The sequence below is a fragment of the Gopherus evgoodei genome, chromosome 2 (assembly GCF_007399415.2).
Source record: "Gopherus evgoodei ecotype Sinaloan lineage chromosome 2, rGopEvg1_v1.p, whole genome shotgun sequence".
In the NCBI taxonomy this organism is placed as follows: domain Eukaryota; kingdom Metazoa; phylum Chordata; order Testudines; family Testudinidae; genus Gopherus; species Gopherus evgoodei.
Window position 1 is genome coordinate 105,739,833 of NC_044323.1, and position 19,633 is coordinate 105,759,465.

The 19,633-nt window shown below is 40.3% G+C and overlaps 1 protein-coding gene across 2 annotated transcripts in view; it reads right to left on the minus strand.

Moving 5' to 3' along the window:
• GRB10 (growth factor receptor bound protein 10) overlaps window positions 1–19,633 on the minus strand; it is a 159,944-nt gene that overhangs the window by 74,123 nt on the left and 66,188 nt on the right. For both annotated transcript variants that reach the window (XM_030551470.1, XM_030551471.1), the window contains 2 exons: window positions 7,770–7,986; window positions 2,358–2,499 (listed from right to left, as the gene is read on the minus strand). In XM_030551470.1, coding sequence (XP_030407330.1) covers window positions 2,358–2,499; window positions 7,770–7,951 — 324 coding nt within the window. In that variant the 5' untranslated portion in view covers window positions 7,952–7,986. The remainder of the gene's footprint in view (window positions 1–2,357; window positions 2,500–7,769; window positions 7,987–19,633) is intronic.

The window sequence follows — 19,633 nt, forward strand, 5'->3', positions numbered from 1 at the left end:
GCACTTTATATTGTTTCCTGTAACTAGTGCTCCCATTTATTTATATACACATATTACTTTGGTAAACAAGCCCATCATTATATAGTATACTCTTATATTTTCCAGATTAAAATTGATATAGTTATTCACTGTATCAAGATCCTTCTCAACAAGCAATCCATACTGCGAGAGAGTGAAATTGAAATAGTTATAGCCTCAAGTTTTTTCTCACTTGATATTTTTCACTGCTTTACAACTGAAGTGTTAAGTGTGTGGTACATTTCATAACATTAAAAACCGTGAATAAAAAGACAGTTCCATAAACCATACTAGATTTATCTTGCCCTACTGAAAATTCCAAAACAAATCCCCTCTATGGACCTGGGCGGACAACGTACATGAAGTAATCTTAGAACAGTGCATAAGTGATGTCCTAAAGCACATCCTGAATCAAGCAGTAGAAACCGGATGGAAAAAAATCAGAAACTGACAGTACACGTCGTGGTACACTTCAAGTGCATAATATACATATATATCATGTTCCAATTACAGTAAAAAGATGTTACGCGTGATAAACAGAGATACAACATTTTCAGATAGAAATACAATTTTTCAGGTGGGTGCCCTTTTAAAGACATCAGAATCTGAAACAATGAATACTTTTTAGACCAGTGGTTCTCAATCAGGACTCTGGGCCTCCCCAGAGGGCTGCAAACAGGGCTGGTATTAGACTTGCTGAGGCCCAGAGCAGAAAGCCAATGCCTCACCGCACGGGGCTGAAGCCCAGGGCCCCAAGCTCCATCACCTGGGGCTGAAGCCAAAGTCTGAGCAACTCAGCTTTGCGGGGCCCTCTGTTAAAGAGCCAACTACAAGGGTCTTTCTTTTCTGAATCACTGACACGCAGTTCAAGATAGGATCTTGCGGATTTCAGCCATCTTTTAGGCTGCATTTTGTTTCATTTGATAAACTTATGAAAGCTACTGACTATCGAAGCGTAAGCGTGTGTGTGTGATATATTAAGAAGAGAAACAAATACAGAAGGCCTGAAGAAGTTATTTGAGTCTCTAAATAGCTGCAGCCAGTCTCAACAAACGCCTTGCTGCTTAGAAGAAAGGCCAGAAAAAAAGTGTTCTGTTATCAAGTGCCAGGAGTCACAAGAGAAGTCACCTACTACTTCATTTCAAAGTACCATTCCCCAGCACACAAGACATTCTGAGCTCTCTAGTTTCTTTGTGGGACAGCACACTATCTGGTCCTCAGATCATGCACTGTTAAGAAATTTTAATTAATTCAGGGAGAAGGTGCATTTACAAAAAAGCTAGCAAGTTATGTAGCACCTATTGTGTGGAGGTCAATTGTGGATGTTTATTTCAATCTAATCATTTCATTTAAAAAAGGAATCTGAGGAAAATATTAGGTTTCAGTTTGCTCTATTGAAGAACTTTTCTAGAAAACCAAAAATGAGGTAATGCAACATCTTCATACTTTCGGCCCAGATTAGATTTGTATTTGAGTTTCCAGTCACAAATGAAAAGATTTTTTTTTTTTAAATCATTTCATTCTAGTGCAAGTTTGTGCATCTCATAAATTATCCACAGCTTTCTGGCCCAAGTGAAGTGTCTATTCAAGAGAGCTCCAGGACTAATAGCAGGGCTGGCGAAATGGAACTCTTTAGGGGGTAGAGAGTGGTGGAAAGGAGGGAAAGAATATTTACATGACGACACCTTCTTTTTTCCTGTGTGAGCACCCCAATTTGACTAAGTGTCACTGTAAAACTCTCAGTGTGAAGAGACACTCAAACCAGCTTTCCATCAGGTAATTTTGCTCCTAAGTCCCATCCCCTTGCTCTCAGCCATCAGATCTAAAAAGATTACTTTGCTTTTTGTGCAGCTTTATGAAGTACATTAAAACCAGTAAAGACCACACATATCTTTAAAAGCAAATAGGCAGCTATTTATAAACCCCTTGAATTTTTAATCAGCAACAGGCTGGTAAGCACTATTGTGGCACCTACAATATGCAGTATAATATACCCAATTACTGCTATAAGCAAATTACCCAGACCTCTTAATTAAATGAAACATTGCCTAGTATAATAAAATTCAGGAGAGGATATTAAATATTATCGCTTCATTCACTCCAAACATCCTTCATTAACAGCAAGAGAGCTTCTGATATCTTGGTACTTACAAACCTTTTACAGCTTTGAAGTCTGGCTGCAGATAGTATTCTCTTGCCAGTGTTGCCCTGCTCAAGGACAAGATATATAAATATTTCTAGGCATCTTGAGGTTTTCCTTCTACCTTTCCAGTGAAATAAATCAATTGTCAGCTTAAACAAGAATCTGTGATAGAAAAGTACTTCTACTTAATACTCACATGCTTACTAGCAGGTTGACTCTGAGGTAAAGATCCAGGAGCCAGTACTGGAGAGCTTGTAGGACTGCAAAGCTCTGGAAATGGATTTGGTATGGCTGGCAAAGAGGATGTTCTGAACTGCTGTTCTTCTTCTTGGAGACGTCTACAAACACATAAGAACTGAATATTAAAAGAAGAAATTAAGTCTCCTGACTAACCCACTGCCCTCCATTCAGCATATTGATATTGTATACCATTTAGGAAAGGGGCTCAAACAAACTTTGTTCTAAACAAAGGTATTTTTTCCACAATAACATGCATACAATTACTGTGATTGAATGAACGAATTAGGTAATGCATGTGAAAAGTCAGTCAGGCATCCAAGCTTGTTTTGCTGCATCCAACTTGATTATTTGTGTGCATAACTGCGGTAATTGTGCACACAAATTAAATGCACATTTTGGTGAGAAAAAAATCAGATCTATATCACAGATAGCAAGCACTAAACTGAAGTCTGTTTATGTTCTACATGCCAGAAGTACATATACGTGTGCTCATTCAAATGGATGCAATCCAAGAAAAGGGCTGCTACTGCTGAATTCTGGATCTGAACAATCCTGCCAGCAGAATCCTTGCAGACTTTGTCACCCATCCTAGAGCTCTAGCATAGGAGCAGACTGTTGAAGTGTCGCAGTTGATTGTAACTAGATCCTAACAATGTTTCATCTCTGTGGTTATGATTAACTGGGATACTCCTATGCTAAAGTTCTAGGACTGGTGGCAAGGCCTACAAGAACTCTGCCGGCAGGATTGTTCAGATCCAGAATTTCACAGCCTTCATGATCCAGTATAGAGGCACACCTGCTTAAACAGGCCGATAGGCAAGATTTGGTTTTGGTGGGAAGTGGTGTGCCAGTCATAACTATGGGCTAGAACAGAGGAAATTTGACATGTCTAGCCAGGTGGTGGTGGTTTTCCCCACTTGTGTCTAAACAATGTGATGAAAGAGTTATCTAGATGCAGCAGAGCTACCTAGAACTGGTCATTATATAGTTTATGGTAATGATTCCCTATAATCAAGACAGCCTCTTGTGCGCCAAGCTTATAGACAGCCTATGATCAGAGATTTGCACTGACCTCCAGTATACTGAACTGGAATAGAATAAAAAAAAATTCTTCAATGCATTTAGAAGGTCTCAACTCAGCACACATCCTTCTTGTTGACATCTCCCACTAGCTGACTTAGGGGAGGAGGAGTCTAGCCGGCTTTTGTGATCCCACTGGAAGGCACCTCTTTCTCTTCATTCATCATATAGGAAGCCTAGGTACCTAACTCGGGCTTTGTGAGGCCATGTGATTGTCTAGGCAACTAAAAGTTAAGCAAGGTGACAGAGCTGGATTAACTCTTCTGCGGGCCCAGGGCTACTAGATTTTGTGGGGCCCCTGTATACAAGTCTTTTTCCTAATTTAAAACAAAATGATCACAATTATGGCATCAAGGCTATTAACACTATACTAAACTTGCCTTTTAATTAACAAAGTCATCCTGTGGTTACATTTCAGTCTTAAAACATGTAGAATATAGTCAAGTTAATTCAAAATAGTCTACTACTTACCTTAGAACAGCTGTTCTATTAGTTTCTTTCTGGGATGGAGTGTGTGCGCAGGAGGGGGCTCTAGTCTGGGGAAGAGTGTTGGCGTGTGGGAGGGGGTGTGAGGTATGCACTCTGACCAGCAGGCACTTACTTACCACAGGCAGCTCCTGGGCAGTGATGGAGGAGGGTTCAGGGAGGCTGCCTGCCTGCATGCCGTGGTCCCACGCCGCTCCCAGAAGCAGCTGGCTGCTGGCACATCTCTGTACGCCCCTGCGGGGGAGGGGGACAGCGTGTCTCCATGTGCTATCTGTGGAGCTCTTATTGGCCAGTTCCAAAGGAGCACGCGGAGCTGCCTCCCCTCTCACCCCCGCCAGGGGCTGCACAAACGTGTCAGCAGCCGGTCGCTTCCGGGAGCAGCGTGGGGCCACAGCACGCAGGCAGCCTGCTGAGCCCTGCTGCGCGAGGGCCCCAGGTTGCAACCCGTAAAGCCCTGCATGGCGATGCTGAGCTAGCTAAATCTAGGCCCTACTGTACTAGTGCTTGTGGAACTGCACAGAGTTAAGAGAATCAGATTCGTCTCTGGTAAGTTTGTTATGCTTGGAAATGCCAAGGAAACCGTTTAAAAAAAAACGAACATCTTCCCCAGAGGATTATCACTGTGCGACGTGATGCCAATACCATGCCTAGAATGGACACCAGAACAGCTTGGCCAGAAAGCACTGGGCATTTCTTTGAGAATATGACCATGAATGGTAACAGGGAGCTTCGTGCCCCACTGGTCTCCCTGTTTTACATCAATTTCCAATAGAAGAACATAAATGCATGGACTTCGTATTTGAATGATGGATGAACCTGCAAAGCACTAGTTCACATTCTGACAGCCAATTGGTGGAGAAGCTGTATATACCACTGTTGGCAGTACTGATCAGAGGTTGCTTGTGGCCATGGCAAAACTGAAGTTGAAGGCTACTCAAACCAAGCCTTCCATTAGTGAGTTAGACTTACAGAAACTGACTAATACTGCTGTCAGAATGAAATAACAAGGCTGAAATCTGCAAATGATTTGACACACTAACTTTGCTGATGAAAGCTTTTAACACAAGCAAGTCAACAACGTCTGTGACTGTTTCCAGTTTCCTCTTATGGACGCTGCCAACAAAGTGCTGGGGAAAAGGCATGCTAGTCTAAACATCAATGGGAAAGTCAACAGACCATGGATATAGAAAGACCATGGCTTGGCTTATTTAATCGAGAACAAACTGAAAATATCTATGCCTCAATGCCTTGTGCGTAACAGCTTTAAAGCAGGACTGTGAGATGTTTTGGGCAAATAAGGCTCTATTGATGGAAGCTGTATTGGCCACACACGACTACAGCACAGTCTATAAAGAACTGCATAACTTAAAAGCTGGTCCATGGAACAAATCCTTGGTCATCGAGGATCAACATAGTAACATGCTCAGCACCGAGGCAGAATGAGTAGATAGAAAGAAAACTTTCAGGAGCTTCTTAAGTGCTTCTTCAGAGCAGCAGATCTGCAGTTCCAAAGGCATGTAAAGAGTCCAGTGACCACCCACCATGTGATGTCACAGTGAAGCAGGTTCCAAGTGCATCCTGTAAGCTCAAGAATGGTTGTGCTGCCAGTGTTTGTCGTATTGCTGTTGAGCTGATCAACCACAATGGAGATTTGGTCTTTGAGTGGCTGACCCACACTATCAACAAAATCTGGATTCATGAGAAACTATCCAATGAATGCTGCCATGGGATTAATTCTTCCACTTTGGAAAAGGAAAGGCCATACTCTAGTGTGTTCCAAATCACTGCAGCATCATTTTGCTTTCCATTTCAAGCAAACTGTTCATGCTGGTTCTTCTTGAGCATGTTAAACCCACCATAAGGAATCTATGCTACCAACAGCAAGTCAGGTTTATACCCAGCTGGATCAACCATGGAGCAGATTCTTACCCTTAGACAAATTATTCAAAAAGCCCAAGAGTTTCAATGCAGGAAGGATGAGGCATATATAGCCTTTACTGATGTGAAAGCTGCCTCTGACTCTTTTGATTGTTGATCCCTTTAGCTTTGCCTGCAAGCTGCTGGGGTGCCCAGTAAGCTCCTCAACCTTCTTGTAGAAATGCACTGCTGTGAGAGCCATGTTCTCTTAGGTACTAGAACGTCCAATCAGTTTGAGTACAACAGCAGCGTCCGTTAAGAGTGAGTGGCTGCCCTGAGCTGCTCAACATCATTATTAAACAAATGATGGAAGCGGTCACTAGGTGCAGATTGGGTGTGATACTGCATAACAGGCCTGGAATATGCTGATAATAGGGCTATGTTCACAACATCATGAACTAATTTCATCCATGTACTGAAAATATTTAAGGAAATAACATACAAGCTTGGTCTGCAAGACAACTGGAAGAAGACCAAACTGGTTAATGTGGCCAAGGGACCTCTACCCCATCCACCATAATCGATGGACAAGACGTTGAATTTGTCAACTTATTTGAATATCTTGGTTCCATTGTCATCAAGAAGGGAGGTTGCCTTCCTGACATGACACATCAAATCAGCAAGGCTACGAGTGTTGTGCCCACCTTTTGGAAGCCTCTGTGGCATCAACACCACATATCAACTCAGACTAAGATGTGTATACAACAAGCACCAGTGGCTTTGGTCCTTTGGTATGACTCTGAAACCTGGGCCACCACAGAAACACAAATGGGCCAGCTGGATGCTTTTGACATGAAATAGCAGTGATGTATTGAAGGCATATGGTGATTTCATCACATTACAAACAAAGTTGTCCAACACAGGACCAATCAGTCTCTTACGTCTTCCAAGTTATTAACCTCACCTGCTCAACCTTAATATAGAGCAGGCAGGTCAGGCTTCTTGGAAACAGGTGATCCAAAGTGTGCACTATGTGCTCCACAAGCAGGAGAATTAATGAATGAATCTGTGTTTCTCACTTTATTTGGAAAGGCTATTTGTTAACTGGAGGGAAAACCCCAAATATATTTGCGGACTGGATGAAAGCAAATCAGCCTGTCCAGTTAAACTAACAGCAGAGATTTAAACAAACAAACAAACAAACAAACAAGATTAAGAACCTTTTGTTACACATAAAAACCTTCAACTACTATAAAAAAAAAGCATCTGTTTAATCTTTCACTTCAAGCTTGCAAGCAGCAAGTTCCATGCTGGGAACAGCAAACTGATTTAAAGATACTTTCACTTTCAGCTTCTTCTTCACTAGCGTAATGCTGCTATATCTGGAGTTGAAGATGCTTTATTGTAGTGGTCTCAAACTCTGGGTTGGGACCCCAAAGTGGGTCACTACCTCGTTTTAATAGAGTCACTAGAGGTGGCATTAGACTTACTCTATTAATATACGGTTTTATAAATTTGTAACACAAACCTGATGTTTCAGTTTGGGCCTCATACAGGCAAATGCACCTGTAGTCAAGTGTCTAATGGCCACTCCAGAAAGCAAAGTGTTTCTATTAAACTAGCAAGATATTCTGAGTAGATACTGTGCATGACAGCACATTTGGATGAAGGATATTAACTAAATCCAAACATGGACGGTCACTTGAGCAAGTTCATACTAAAGACATGGCCTCCAAGTAATACAGACAATATACAAGATTGTATTTTCTGTCTTAGTTGGTAAGCCATCTTTCTCTTAAAAAAAAAAAAAAAGAACAAAAATCAAGTGCATCACCACTTAATATCACTAAGCGGCTGTCAAATATAAATCATGAGATGATCTGGTTCTTTCAGTTAGCCCAAGACAAACAAACATGAGTCCCTCTATCTTGTCCTCTTTTCATACCTGACTGCCATAATGCGCACTGGCTGAGACCGCTGCACCTTCTGCCTTGGAGACATGGGCTGCAGAAAACTTGTTCCTGAGGTTGGCAGTTGGCTGCGATTAAGCTGGCCATTTTGAAGAAGGGGAGTGGTTTCTGACTGCATACCGCACACTGAGTACAAACTTTCAAATGAGGAGTTCATGTCATTTACCAAAGCTTCTAGGTCCACATCATCATCTGTAAAACAAACAAAATAAAAGATGACATTACACATTTGAAGGCTAGAACTACTATAGAAATTTAGAAGGATAATGACAATTTACAGAGCTTTACTAATAAGAGAGCACATATTTTCATATTATGAGCTCTCTTCATTGTCCAGGTTTTTGTTATAGAAAGCTTTTTCAGAGTAAGATCACAATTGGAAAAAAAAAAAAAAAAGCAGAACGCACTTCTGACAACCATTTGACTACTTAGAAATATAAAGACTGCTGTATCTACTGCTGGTAGCAAGTCTATTTTACCCTGCACTGTGGATGTAGTAGCAGTCCCTCATTCAGTGTCAATGTCAGTTACTAAAAGCAGTGAATTCTTATCTTTCCAGGTCTTTTCCAATAAGATTAACTTTGATTTCTAAAACAATATGCCTTGTATTGGAAGCATCACCTCACTTACAGTAAGGCTTGATATACACATTTTAAACTCAATGGCTTTTCAAATTCTCTCTCTGAACTTAAGAATTTTTGAGTGTTCAGAGCATCAGACAGCATGACAAATGTTAAACTGTAAGATGCAAGAACCTATATAGAGTAAACCTTCTACAGAGGAGACTTAATGGGGGAAAAGAGATCCCGAGTTGGGCAAGTTGGAAAGCCACTGTGATGGTGTATCAAAAATCAATCATTGGCTATCTGCCAATAGCCCTCCATCTCTTCAAATTTTTAGACTGCAATTCCGACCAATGAAGGGAGTGGACAGGAGAAGGGAAAACAAAACACTTTTTTAAAATCCCTATCATATTGTCCCCAATCTCCCCCAGTCCTCAAACTTTGAGTAGCCATGCAACCTACAGTAAATCTGCAATCTTTGCTCATTCATTCTTTGTAGGCTAGTTTAACTATGGGTACTTAGTGAGACAATAAACCCTGAGAGTCTTTTAAACTTAATACCCTCTAAATCCTCATTCCTAGAACACTTATTATAATAGATATTCCCTAGCAACAAGTTACCTCTACAGTTACATAGCACTACCCAGTTAGAACATGTTCCCTACCCCAAACAGCTTCTGATCTTGCTTCCCACCCCCTCATTTTCTAGATAAACATCTATAAGTTTCTGTCAAGCCACTGTCAGTGGATGTTCTGCCTGTGATACTTCAATAATCAGTTTTAATGCAGTAGTGGAGACAGCTGCTGTTGAAGTTATCATAATGTGTTGGTTTGACAACTGCACCTGAAATAGCATTGCTGAATTTCTGTTCAACTACATATCTAATTAAACTGTAGCAGTGTTCAGGGCTCATTATAATGTCCGATGAACTAGTTTTGGACACTGCCACCCACAATCCATGATGCATATGACAAGCCAATAATCTGCTCAAAACAAAACATAGAAATATCCAGAGGGACTTTCAACAGAGCCCAAGTCACTTTAGTTTAATTGAAAGTGCTACCCAGGATATTACTAGATTAAGTAGAGCCACCACAGAAGCAGCAAGTGCATTTGTTCCAATTTTGGATGGTTTTGTTTGTTCCTGGGCCTTTGTATCTTATGGCTGATTACCAATTGCTAAAGCACATCTTCACCAGACTAGACCGCTTCCTCTACTTTTTTGCCAGTTTACACATCCTTATGTGTTGTAGGAACACCACCCCCTAAACAACAAACTCTGTGGACAGCAGCATTTTTCGGCCAGCATACCTGCATCTACACTGGGCTTTTTGTCAGCATAGCTACGTAGCTAAGGGTTGTGGGTTTTTTCATATTTCTGTCTGACACAGCTAGACTGGTATAAGCTTTAAGTGTGGAAGACCAGGCCTGAGCAGACAGCAGATTTGATGTGCTCATGATAATTCATGCTGCATTTTCTGATAGCTGAAATTTCTTAAGGGATGATTGTTTGATGCTCAGACAGCTGACTGCATAGCTATAGTCCAGCCAGGAGATAACGCAGGCTAGGTTATCATCTGACAGGACAAAACACAACCTCCAAGCCAACCACATAGTAGAATACATTACTTGTAACAAGAGCCTAGCTTAATTAAGGAGTTCAAAAACACTCTGGACAGCCTTGACCATTTGGGGATGTGCAATTCAAAAGGGAATTTGCATCCACAGTGCAATCCCTAAAAGCGTTTTCCTCCACCAATCAACAATGCTGATCTTGCTCTAGGTTTAGGCTTCAATTAAGCTTAGGTTTAGGAGCAGCCAACTTTTCTTCATCCATGAACTGATCTTGACCAAGCACTGGGGTAGTTTGTTAACTATATTGTAGGGCTGCTATCTCTGAGGTACACCTGGGATGATTCTGTCATAAAACTAGACAGCTGGCAGCAGGTACTGAGCATCCTTACAAAAAAAAAAAAGGAATGAACCTGGGAAAACCTGGAGGAGGAGAGGTTGCAACACTAGTATGTTGTATTCTGTGAAGGATAACAAGAGAGTTATGTGTCGTGTAAATCTGAACCACTGATGTTTCTCTGGTCCACGTAATGTCTGCATGTAAGTGTTTAAGATGACCAGAGAGAATTGATCCTCAGAGGACTCTGCAAGCAAGGTCTTTGATTGCAGAGGAGCAATCTCCAATCACTGCCTTTTGGACCCATCCTTCCAAGGAGGACTCAAGCCATTTTAACAAATTCCCTTGTATACCTTCTTCAGATGGACATCATCATTTTGTGGCTGACTGTGGCAAATTCTGCAGCAAGATCCAAGATGGATGCCTGGGTTTTATGTCTTTTCCTGAATTCAAGTTATGTTGGGGCTAAGATATCTGCTTTTTCCAAGATTTTCGCTCTGGCACATGGAGCACATGCGTACCCATGTTTGGAATTCATATATGGAGCATCACTCAAAGAAGAATCAACCTTTCCCTTTTAAATGTGTTAAAAAACATGAAATGCTAAGATTGCTGAGTCTTAATACACACCATAAAGATTTTTTGCAGTTCTGAACTGCTCTTGAATATGAGTCTTTACTGTATGTTGCTTAAGGGCATGAACAAGGCTTTACTGTACATCAATAGCAATATTTTTGGTGAAACTGAAGTGCGTGCTTTCAGCTACAAGACAAAATGCAAGGGTTCACTCGGGCTGGGGGCAAGGAGTACAAGAGATCATCATTGCATGTTCTACTGTGAACAGCTGCTGAGTTAGATACTTCAGTCTTTTTCCACAGAAATAAAACAGCTTCATCAGAGCACCACCTACTGTTTCTGTACATATTGTTACAAGGAAGGAGGTTATCATCAGGCCTGGAATACCTTAATCTACATCTAACGGGTTTTGTTTGATTAAGTAATTATTATGTGTAGTCCTCTATGCAGGTCTGGATACATATGGAACAGAGTCCTATCTGTCCACTTTAACAAGTTTCTCCTGCTTTTTTACTATTGATGTTAGTCCTGCAGAGACACCTTAGCTTGAGAAAGTGAAAAATTCCCTCCCCTGTAACACAAAAGAATCTTTTACTAAGTTCCAATCAGCTCCACTTGTGCAAATCCCCTGAAGACAATGGGTTTTGCACAGTTGTCAGCGGGTCTATTACCCTTCAGAAATTTTATTACTCCTAATGTTGCCTGGGGAAAGAATCCAGACTTTAGTGTAGAGATGGGGAGATTTATTTTTTCCCAAACTGGCAGCCCTGTAAACTCAAACATCTTTATACACGTGGACTGAGCACATTTTAGACGGCAAGAACAATCCCATAATGCCTTTGTTTGAAAATACTTAAAAAAAAAAAAACACCTTAATCTGTACTTTAAGAACTAAGGCACAGTACATTTCCCCACGTGTACATTTCATTTTTCAACCCTCTTTCTTAGTTCGTTTCACACAAACTCTGTTTTGACCTCTGCTAGGGTAAGCACAGAGATTAAGGACCATATATTGCTCCTCAGTCACCACTTGCAGCTGATATTGCATGAATAGAAGATCGTATCAAACACTTACTCCCATAAAACAAAGCCATTTATCAGGGTAGCTGCTGTCCCGATAGATCGCCATCTATCTTATAAGTACTGACCATTAACTGATATTAAGTTTCAGTACAGCATGAGCCAAATCCTGCTCAATTATGCAAGGAGAATAAGCGTTCACGTAATGTCTAGTGAAATATAGGACAACAGGAGAATTTTTAAAGGCCGCCTTCATGTACACCAGTTTGCCCAAATGAGGATTGAGTCATCTTGTTAAAAAACCAGGAAGGTAGTGCTGTATGCCTTTAGAACTCTGTGCCTGTTATGCAGTGAAAGTATTATGTAAGGACTCTGCAAGTTCTACTGCATGGGGAATTAAGTTGACATGAAAGGAATGTAGAGGTAATCTGCCAGGGTTTTAAAGAGAGTATGTTCTGTCTGAAAAGTCTAACCCTAACTGGGGCTGATGTACTTCAAGGCTCCATGCTTGTCCATGTACAGCTTACAAAATGCCATACGGGACTGTTGTCCAGGGGTAAGAAAGGCAGATCAGAAACCCAAGACTCATGTCTGGAGAAGAGCATCAGATTCAATTCAGGAAACCTGTGATCCTTGAGCACCAAAGTTCTGAATGCACTGGAATTCAACATATAAAGACGTCTATGTGGAACTTTTAACACCTGCCATAGTCTCCGGGGAGCTTTGAAGTCGCACATGCACCTATTCCAATTTCTGTAAGCTCAGCAGGAGGGTGGGAAGTCTTTAGCATAAAATTTATGCACATTAAACTTCATGTGCTGAAAAGAATTCAGTATATAAACACCTATGTACTTAAAACTTTATGGCTGGACTTGAGTCATGTTCTTAATATACACCTTATTTCTTTAAATAAAATACATAGACAAACTAAGTTAAACAAAGTTATTGCTGCTAGGCAACAACCATTAAAAAAAAAAAGGCTACATACCAAGAATGTTACAGTTAATAAAACCCGAAGTGTTCAAGAGCACAGAAAGGATCAATTAAACGTGGCTTGCAAAAGAAAGGGGAACACACACACACACACACACACACACACACCCCATGCTTCTGTACCTGATTTGGAGCATTCATGATGTATACAACTAATTTTAAAAGTTTGTTGGAGGGGAAAAAAAAGAAAGTGGGGAATGGTTGGTTGCTTCTTTCTGTAAAGATTAGAAATTCATGGATGGACTCTTGTGGTGCCTTTCCTGGAAGACTGGAGATATGACAACATAATGAAAACTGAGCAGGCTCAGAGCAGAAGGATTTTAGACTTACTGTTTAAAACCAAGGATGTTTTGCAATTTCTGTTAATGTTTATTTACTTATAATGACTACAGAACACTTTAGAGCAGGTGTGCCCAACCTACGGCCCACCAGAGCATTTCATGGAGGCCCGCAGCCTCTTCAACACAATATACTAGCAGCTGATTAATTATGTCATCACGTCACATCATTTTAGTTTACCCAAGTGTGTAAATAGACAATACGATACATAGAAACAACCTAACTAAATATATATGAAACAAGCTGAACTTAAAATATAAATCAATCGAGGGAACTATAAATCTTACTAAAATATGTAGAATCTGTTTGGCCCACACAAGGTTGTGCTTAGATTTATGTGGCCCTCCTGTGTAAGAAGTTGGGCACCACTGCTTTAGAGAATGAATCTCCACCAAAGCCATCATAATAATCTGCCTTCCAATTAGGGTACCACTGTGCTCACAGTAAACACTCAAGAGCTGCTCCTCCATGAATCCTCCAGATAAAACAGGGAGGTGCTGACTGTACATCCCAGCTATTTCTACGGTGAAGAACCTGCTCAGATTTTATCTATTTTAAAAAGAGACCTCTTGGCCCTTCTCTATACCTCAAAGTAGACAGAAGTGGTACAATTTTTATTTAATTAATGCCTTTACTTTATACTAAACAGGTGAAAAGTTCACACTGGATACCCCTAAGACAACCTCAGCTCTGAGCCACAAGATGTAGTAATCAAATATAGCACTTCACTCTAGAGCATGAATTTCACTAAATCTTTAAAAGCTTCCAACAAGAACAGACACTTAGATCCAAAGACAGAAATATCCTGAAGTCCCCAAGTCTGGATTGATAAGCCTATCAATTCACTCCAGTTATAAAGAGATAGGGTGAAATGAATAAATTAAGATCTGATTAACTTCCTGATTGGAGGTATCTCTCTCGGAAGAAGGGGAAGCTCACGGACATTAGGATGGTCAGGTTTGGGTTCTTCCTGTATTTTTCAGACACATATAGCACCAGTGAATCTAATTATGGTGCTTGTGACAAGACACATGCAACACCTATTCCTTACATCCTCACTGTACGCTGTATTTTAACCATCACAGAGTTCAGAAATTACTGAAACAAGTTTATGTAATGGGCCATATATGATGGGAATGGTCAAATCTTGTTCCGTATTAAACATTACACACATTTGCTTTATCAACCTTTGATTGTACGGCCCCTAGGGTCAGCAATTATTAAGATTCAAATTTTTTCCTTAGGGTGATACTGTATAGGGAATACTGATGCAAGATCATCCAAGGCAAAGTCTGAGTTTTTAAATAGGTCACTATGAAGTCATCATTACCACTGTACTTTCTAAAAACAGAAAAACACATGAACTATAGGTTAAGATGTCTACTTAGAATTAAACATTAAAATGAAGGTGTGTTAAGAATTTAAAAGCCTTGTTCAGGACCCGGGAAACTAATGAAGACTGGGCAGGAAGCACAAAACCTGCCCTCGAACCCCTTCTCTTCATGATAAGCAACTGGTTTGATGAAGTGGGTGCTCAGGTGTGACACACCTATGTGTAAACCAACTGATAAAGCTGAATATGCTGCCTGTCTCTAGGAAACGGGGCACGAGAAGAGGCTAGTACCTAAATTGCAATGCCCATGATTGTAGAAAGGCTGCAACTCCTTCAAGGATTGGGATAAACTGGGCTCTCACTCCTCAGTGGAATGGTGGATAGCGAAACAGCATTGTGCCTGACTGTGTACATACAACAGAAATGCCATTCACTGTGCTCTCTTCTCTAGTGGAAATGTAGATAAGGGTGACAAGCTGCTGGTCTAAACACTGAGGGAAAGGCAAGGCATTGGTTCACAATGGGCAGCTGATTTGAAGTACTGTCGGTAGGCCATATAGTAGATTGGCAGATTGCAAGCCAAGTTGGAAAGTCGTATTTTATGGGTGAATCCCTTTAAGAGGATTTCTGGTATGCAGTATGAACTATATTCTGACAGAGCAAATGTTGGTTTTGCTTGAATGCACCTTGAGATTATGCACTTACACTTAAGAGACAATGAACTGATTTAAAATATCCTATTACCTTTCCCTTAAAACTATGGAAACAAAAGATAAGTAAAAAATGTATTAACTCCAATGTTCCTTGGTCCATCACACTAACTTTATACTTACTATTTCATTGTGATGTTACAGTTTAATTTAAATCAATAAAGCTCTCTGAGCTATAAAGTAAAAAGATTAAGAGGCCACAAACTGAACACACACAGTACTCCAGGGTAATTTAGGCTCAATGGAGCTCTGCAGCCTGACACTCAGCCCACATTCCTTTACAAAATTTGCACTCCCCTTTCCTGATTAACTGCAATAATGCCAAGTAGAATAAGCAAACAATCTTTGCAAACGAAAACAAATACTATTTCATGGCTTGTCCTGCCAAGAAAGCATAAGCTTTATTCCAACTCCAGGAAACCTAGTATATAACCTCATGACATGGCCCTCTGCTCAGCTAAAGCCAAGGCCTAAAATATCAAATTAGCTACTAAACCAGAGAATCTCCAGGACGACAAGGCAAGAATACTGCTGTATAATTGGTCAGGACAGACTATGTACTCTCAGTTAAATAAATGGTCAAGCAACAGCACAGTTGGATGCAATTAACTGTCAGACCACTTTCATATCATACCTAAATCAGAGGTTATTTAAATAATAATTTAAAATAGCAAACTAGTTACATTAACTTACGGGGAAACAAATGGAATTTTTTTCCTTTATGAAACAGCAGCTATGAATCCTAATAGCCAGTATTCACAGTAGTCAATTGTTAAATTCAGCACACATAGTTATTTGACACCTGAGTTATTCTCCGTCTAATTTCACTGCTTTAGATCATCAGATTTTGAAGTCTCATTTGAGTAATTTTAGTCTATAGCTCTGAAAGTTTAATATATTTTGCTCAAGCTCCAAAAGTTAAATACAGCTGCTGGAAGTTAATCGTTAACTTTGCCCTTTAAATTACTCCAGTCAAACCAGTGTTTACACTGTACATGACTTATCTTTGCTGTGATGTGTGTAGTTTAAAGCATACAAAAGGAACAGAGCTCACCTGAACATATTTCAAATGTCAGTTTAGTCAACAGAATTGAGGGATTAGCAGCAATACGTATGGAGACACACAAAAAAGACAGACAATGTCTTTTAATTTTGCAGTTATACTTGGAAGGTTTTTGTTTACTTTAATGAGTTGAATAAATATTTTAACACAAATTTATCATTTCGGCTCAGAAGGAAAGTTATGGGAAGGTTATGTAGTTTGGTCTCTTATAATCCAGTGTTCTAACACTGTGCTAAAAATTCACCCCCCAGAAAAACCTACATTTAGCCCCTTCAGATCTGGCAACTGTATAAGCAAAGAAGGAAATGTACCCTCCTCCAAAATAGGCTACTTTCATACATGAAGCATGTTGCAATCAGATAGTGTGTTGCCTTTATGTGTTAACAAGGTGTGAGAGAAACATTGAAAAGGTCTGCTGCTGTAATAAAATGTGTTCCTTTATTGCCATGTCAGAAGGGAACTCAGAGCTGATTCACGTATTCACAGATTGCAGAACATATTGCTGAAATCACACTCCAAATGGCTACATGGATCAACTGTTGAATGCATCCATATTCTATCATGCAGATGCAAAAAACTAGAGAGTTTAAGATTATGAATATTGACAGTTTAGACAATTCAACTAGTATATTTATAAAAACTCTGCAGTACATCCACATACTATAGCTGTAAGGTTAGCACTGGGCTTCTCTTTTAAAGTCTTTTAAAGGACTTTAGCAGAACTTGGAGCCAGGTGTACCATCATTTTAAACATCAAATATATAAAGCAGAAATCATCAGAAAGCTTCCTTGTTGATCCTTTGTTTTTCCTATATGGTACATTTGCGTCACAACTACATGTGAATTTACTCTCCGGTTGATGTTAAATTAGTAACAAATAAAAACCCGCTGAAGGCAGACAATGACACCTAGGAAATAAATACACCTTATCATTAGAGCCTTGAGCAGATACAAAATTTGTATCCGCATCTGATCTGTAAAAAATGGTCGGTGGATGTCTACTTCTGCATTCGTGGATGCGGATATTTGCAGATATCCGCAGATTTGCAGGGCACTATTTATCATTCACATCTCTACTGAAAGGTATACCTACTAGTTTAATTTATCTATAGCGAATAAGTACTAGAAAAATGTTCATTTTTCTATAGTCTTACTGAACCAGATTTCTTTTCCAAACACATGTTCCTACAGTATCTTTTTAAGTATATGCTAGAAGCACACTGCTACAATTAAGACTCAAATTAGGATTAGACCCACCAAACAATGTCACCTGCCCCCACATGTATGCTTACTCCTAGCCACACTACAAGTGGATTTCCCAATACTTTTTATATAATTTCAATCCTTCCCATCAGGCAATTATGGCTTGATTTTCAGAGGTGTAGTGCACCCTGAATTCTGGTTGGCCTCAGTAGTAATTTAGAATGCTCCACTCTTGAAAAATCTGTCCACAATTTCTCACCATCTCATCAAGGTCCCCACATCGACTGCTGGGTATGTATCCAAAATATCCTGCCTACATTTACCCCATTTCAGATTCATCAGATAATGCCAGAAGTCAAAAATCGAAGTTGTCCAATCTAGTTTTTTGTAGTTGCCCAATGGTTTAGGTAACAAGATTCCTACCTTCCCTTGATTTCCATAAAAATTTGCCAATGGAACCACACCATTAGTATCAGCTCTTTCTCATGAGCTCCACGTACTCTGAAACAGCTACAGACTTTATACTTCTGTCTGCCTAGATCAGAACATTAAGGGCATAAGCATAGTGCGTAAGGAAGCAGCCAAAGTAGGGACTGATGCACTGGGGGTGAGGAGGTAAAATCGGGCCCAGACTGGGCCACTTCCTCCACCCCCAGCATCCATCGGACCCAAAACTGGGTACGGGAAAACCCTGCTCCCTACCAGAAGGAAACTAGGAGACAGGTGGTGTCACCTCCTGCACCAGCCCCTGGCCTTGGGGAAAAACTACTGGAAGAACCAGCCAGATGCTCCAGCTGGTAGGAGGGGCTGCATAAGCAGCCAAAGCCTGTACCTTTGAACATCACAGCCCTTTCTATGGTTATGACTGGACTACTTCTGCTAACTGGCTATCTGGGACAGTCAACCTCAGCTTCATTCCACATCTGCCTTTCTTACCTCCTTCCGCCCTGCCGTGTCCCCAACTCAACTTCCCTTTTCTTTCCAGCATAGTCCCTTCTAATTAAAGCCACCAAAAATAAAGCTACTCACTGGAATCACATTGTTCACACTTCTTGTATGTTATACTCATTCCCCTATCCTCTATCTTGTCTATTCAAGATAGTGAGCTCTTCAGGGCAGGAATTGTCTGGAGCTCTGTGTACAGAGAGTGCCTAACAATGAGGCCCCATTCTTGGTTGGTCCTTAGGCACTACCCTAATAAATATTATTAATAATAAAGTATGGATGTTTTCTTCTTTACATTAGTATAATACTTACAGTCTACTATCCTACTGAGCAGAGAATGCATGCAAAAGGTGAGGGACAAAGGAACAACTTTCCCCCTCTCAATAAGCAGAACACATTAATAATACTCGTATAGTCTTCCCAAATAGATTATTGCTTTGATAGCATTGCAGTGTTAGATGAAAGAAATACAGCATGCATGGCATTAGAACTTTCTACCCCATCAATGAAATCTTATTCAAACTTCAGTCAGGTTCCAATTAAAGCACATTCCTATCCAACCGACGTGTAGAACCTTAAACAAAAAAATAAGCCATTTCAATAAAGAAAAAGAGGCCACAAGAGTAGTAATTTGTGATAACCCCCCATATATTATAGGCTATGTGGAGCTCTGAAATGTGGAACTTGTTCCGGGATTAAGCTACCTCCAGCAGGTGGCACTGCTTACTTTTCAAAAACAGCATCTAATCTCGCATTTATATTTTACATAGCCTGGAGAAGTATTAGATAACCTTGTAAAACTTATTTCTGTAGCTCTAACACTTCCCCAGGTAAAATTGTAGCCCACCACTCCATAGGAGTGCAAGAGCAAATTCTACCAAAAAATAGCTAAAAGGATTGCAATGAGAAGTCTCAAATCTGAGTCAATTTTTTTTATACTTAAAGAAAGTTATATTTCCAAACTTGTATTGATCTGGATACAAGGCAGCAATAGCCAGATACCAATTCTTTCAGAAGTGAAAAGTGATTTGCACTTTTATAATGGAGACATTTTAAAGGGGCCCAATATCCAGAGACTAGGTGGCTCAGCACCAGAGTGATCAGGTGTCCAGTTTTCGATTGGAACACCCACTCGAAAAGGAATCCTGGCGGCTCCGGTCAGCACCACCAACGAGGCCAATCAG